This window comes from Quercus lobata, chromosome 9 (genome assembly GCF_001633185.2).
Source record: "Quercus lobata isolate SW786 chromosome 9, ValleyOak3.0 Primary Assembly, whole genome shotgun sequence".
NCBI lineage: Eukaryota > Viridiplantae > Streptophyta > Magnoliopsida > Fagales > Fagaceae > Quercus > Quercus lobata.
In genome coordinates this window covers 7,953,287-7,957,558 of record NC_044912.1, presented here as the reverse complement: position 1 = coordinate 7,957,558, position 4,272 = coordinate 7,953,287, and the positions used below count along the sequence as shown (strand labels likewise).

General features: G+C 32.5%; 1 protein-coding gene across 1 annotated transcript; it reads left to right on the top strand.

The window, feature by feature from the left end:
* Positions 1 to 1,168: 1,168 nt before the first annotated feature.
* On the top strand, positions 1,169 to 3,860 carry LOC115958840 (protein PLASTID TRANSCRIPTIONALLY ACTIVE 7). Its single transcript, XM_031077085.1, has 4 exons — positions 1,169 to 1,311; positions 1,568 to 1,624; positions 1,727 to 1,786; positions 3,381 to 3,860. The coding sequence occupies exons 1-4, from the start codon at positions 1,249 to 1,251 to the stop codon at positions 3,714 to 3,716; spliced, it is 516 nt and encodes a 171-aa protein (XP_030932945.1). The 5' UTR covers positions 1,169 to 1,248; the 3' UTR covers positions 3,717 to 3,860.
* Positions 3,861 to 4,272: the final 412 nt, after the last annotated feature.

Below are 4,272 nucleotides of genomic sequence, written 5' to 3'. Positions count from 1 at the left end.
AGTAAAATTTCTAAATTACATTATTCCAAAAACATTTATATATGCTTCTAAGAGATTAAGTTAGATGAAAGAGATTTAATTTTTTTTTCCTTTTTATACTACCATGTAACCAACCCACAATGTGAGTGGTAGTTTCAACCCTTCTTGTGGATTCCTTTTTGTTATGGTCGAAATAGTTGAAAAATACCACATTGTTAAGAAAACCGGAACAAGAAATCCTTTCATTCCACTTTAGGGTAAATTATGGTCATTCTAGGTCATTTACGCTCTATTTGTTTTGGCGATAATGTTTTTTAGAAAATGGGTCATTTTTCAAAAAATATTTTCTATAAAACTATATTATTTTTCTATGTTTTGTAACAACCTTAAATTTTCAAACTTCCCCTTATTTAGACAATCTCTACTAAAAATAAGCCATACAATGTTGACTGAAGATAGTTTTCCATTGATTATTTTTTTTTATGCTATCAAACACTGGATAACACGAAAACCTATCTTTACACAAAATTTTTTATCGAAACAAACAAAGCGTTAGACTAATTCTAATTGGTCGTTCCAATAAAATCATGGTTTACTCATCTTAAAAGACACTAAAATTATGTTGTTTTGATTTGATTTTTATTATTTCATCTAGGATGAATAAATATAAGTATTAAATATCTATTTAGTGGAAATCCCGAAACAATATCGAAATATTATGTTTCAATAAACAAATCAGAATGAAAACTGAAAAAAAAAAATTTGAACAAGAGTAGATGATGGTTGTGGTGTGTAAAAAGAGAGATTTTTATTTAAAAAAAAAGAGTTTAGAATGAATAATATGATGTGGATAACTTGAAAAGTGGTTAAACAAAATAGAAAAAAAAAAGACTCTTATTCTAACTAACAATTTTTTTTTTTTTGAGAAACAAAAACACAATAGCAGAAGAGAGAGGAAAAAGAATTCTAACATAAAAACATACCACAACTTCACTTAAAAACCATAATAACTTTGAAGGGATAGTGACCAAGTTATTCTATCCAACATTTTTTTTTTTTTTTGTTTGAGGTACAGTTATTCTCACGAACATGAATGCTCTTATAAAAAACAAAATCGACCCGGTTCGCAAATGTTACCTTTAAAAGTTACGGGTCAAATACCCGAGACCCAACCAATGATGGCATTATCGTAGTTTAGGCAAGAATTCGGTGGCAATAAGTAAAGAAAGCAAAAGAGAGGGACACATAGAGATAACGCAGGGTCCAGCTATGGCGATTTCCACACTACTACCCTTCTTCACTCTCTCTTCTTCTTCTTCTTCAGCTCCACCAGTAATTTTCTCTCTCCCTCGCTTTCCTAGAAATAATTTTCTGTTTGTTTCTCTAAAAAGCTTTTCAACAAATAAAGTATAACCAACAAAAAAAAAAAAACATAAATATTTAGTGTTAATGTTATAATCTAAGTAACATAAAACTTGAAATCTTATTGTGTTTAAATTTTCATTCATTAGATTTTTTTTTTTTTTTTTTTGTTTGGTACTATGTTTAGTCCGTAGTTGTTTTTTTGTTGTTGTTGTCGGAAATGTAGAGGATTGAGATAGGAGCTGGAAATTCATGGAGGCTGAGTTGTTCTATTCGCTCGCAGGTTAATATTTAGTTTTGTTGTTTATGTTGGAAATTATTAAATTAAGGTTTTTTTTTTTTTTTTTTAAATAAAAAATATGTAATTTATTAGTTTCATGTGTAGGTAATGTCGAAAATGCAGAAGGATGGTCGTGGCCGGCGAGTATGGCGGCGAAGAAAATTGGTACTAAGAAAATTCCCCTATTTATTTTATATTTATTTGTTTATTATTATTATTATTATTATTTTTTTTTGGTAGATAATATGATAGAATGACTGAAAAGAATACATGTGACCGACCTTGACTGACCATGTGTGTTGCGGCTTAGAAGATGACCTGAAATAACACTATTAGAAAAAGTTAAAAAAGACACTAGTTTGGATATCATTGAATGACAGAGATGAGGATTTGTAAAAAAAACCCTTAATTAGTCTGTTGAGGATTCATTTCCTTCCCTGTTGTTTTGAGATTAAGGTTTTTTGTTGTTGTTGTTGTAATTATGTGTCGTTGATAGAAATTATACAAATTGAAAGAATTTTTTTGAGGGTAGTGTTATTAAAATGAATTTTTCTCATTCGAAAATGGATTGTTAGTGCATTGGTAACTTTAACTCTGCTAGGAAATAGTAGCAATTGGTGGAGTCCTTGAGATTAGAGACGATTATCTTCTGTAGTAAAATTAAGGGGTAGGTGCTGATTGTTAGGAAGGGAGTAGAATTTGCAGTTCGAAGGTAGTCTGCATTGGTGAAAAAGTAGTCGTGATTGAGGGTTCCAAAAGCTTGAGGAGCAGGTTTATCATTTTAGATAAAAGCTAATGGATGAAGGGAGGCTTAAATGGGATTAATAAGAGTTTTTTCTTGCTCTTGCTTATTAAATTGGAACACATGATTCATGCTGTATATCTCATATAACAAGGAAGCAACTTTTCATACTGCTGTTAAGAATTTTGGGTGGCTTTTACATTTTCTAATGTGGTAATGTGTATTTTTCTATATCTTGATTATCGGCTAGAATGGCTAGATGGGTATTTTACCGATCAAACTAAATACTGATGAGAGTATGACAGGTAGCTCTGACCTTGCATGAATGACAAAGGGGGAAGTAATTCTAGCCTACTACCAGGACTTGGGACTTGGGAGTTGGGGAATCAGAGAAAGTCTTAAGAGTTCCAGCCAGAAAAATTTAAATGTTTAACAACTGAATCGGATTGTAAATTGGCCATTTCGTGTGCAAGATAGGACATTTTATTCTTCAACGTAAGTTAACGGAAGTAAACTTCTGTGTGGATGCTGTTCTTATAAAATTCAACTTGACACCGGAAGGAAAGGGCCTTTTCCCACTACTGATTTAACTGGAGTGCCCTACGTTAGCTTTTAGTTTATATCCCCTATAACCAAACAGAAACCCTTCGATTATTCTGCTTAATCCTGATGAATGCATTATTTAGAGCTAAGGTAAGATACTCCCAACAGCCTTGTAGTTCAGTGGCATTGTTTGGTTTCTTTTATGAGGGGAATCAGGGTTTGAATCCCTCTTCCCCCACTTGTTGTAACAATTGAATACAGCTACAGCAAGATACTAGGCGAGCAGTTTAGTACTGCAGCAGCTGCTTCTTATGCATTATTGTTTATCTGCTTGAGAAATGAAATTGTGATTGAATCACGATTTAATATATTTGCTGAGACAATAATTGTTGTGATTATGTTATTGGAAAACCTTCTCTCACATGCTCATTAGCATTATCTAGTGGTACTCATGCAGTAATTTCTTTGTTTTAGATGAAGAAGGATGATGTGTTGCGCTACCAAATGGAGCGAGTTCCTTTCCTTGAGGAGCAGGAGAGGAAGATAAAGGAATCGGGAAAGGTAATGACTATGGACATTGAAAGATTGTTGCTATCAGAGGAGAACCGGTTTGCTTTTGTGAATGAGGTTGCTGCCGAGGCCAATAGCTATGTTGAGAACAACCCAGATGAGTATGGAGGTAAGAAAAAAGCAGTCCTTCATGTGCTCAGTAATCGTGTGAACGATTTGGGGGCTTACCGAAAAGATGCATATGAGGAATCTGATCCCTATAAGCCTGGGCCTAATTATATGAAGGAATTCTATACATAAGGTTAAATTGATATATTATGTTACTGAAAGTTGTAATTGTTAGTTTCTTTAAAGACTGTCAGTGTATTCTTATCTTTCCTTGACCTTTTTATTATATCCAATGGTTGTTTACTTCTTGTATATGCAATTATGCATGCAAGCTTACATTTTTTTTCCCGGTAAGGTACACATTTATCCAGTGGGTTTCGATTTTGAACCCACAACCTTATTATCCACGTATTCTTATGGAAGGAGGAACTGTCATTTGAGTTCATAGTGAATTTTGAAAATTTGGGCAAACAGTACATGAAACATAAATTTCTTTGGAAATGCATATCGGAAATATAACCAACCAGCTCCATTGCGTTAGTGTTACCCGGTACCAGCAAACTCATCTGAACTATTAATATTACTGGTCGCAGACGCTGCAATGCGAGGAAAAATTTGACAATTTGTTTTTTTTTTTTTTTTAAGTGAAAAATGAAAATAATAAATGAGACTTATAAGTGTTAGTTCAAACCCTTCTTAAAATGATTTGATTATTTTTATAACAAAATATAGTCTATACAATATTTTT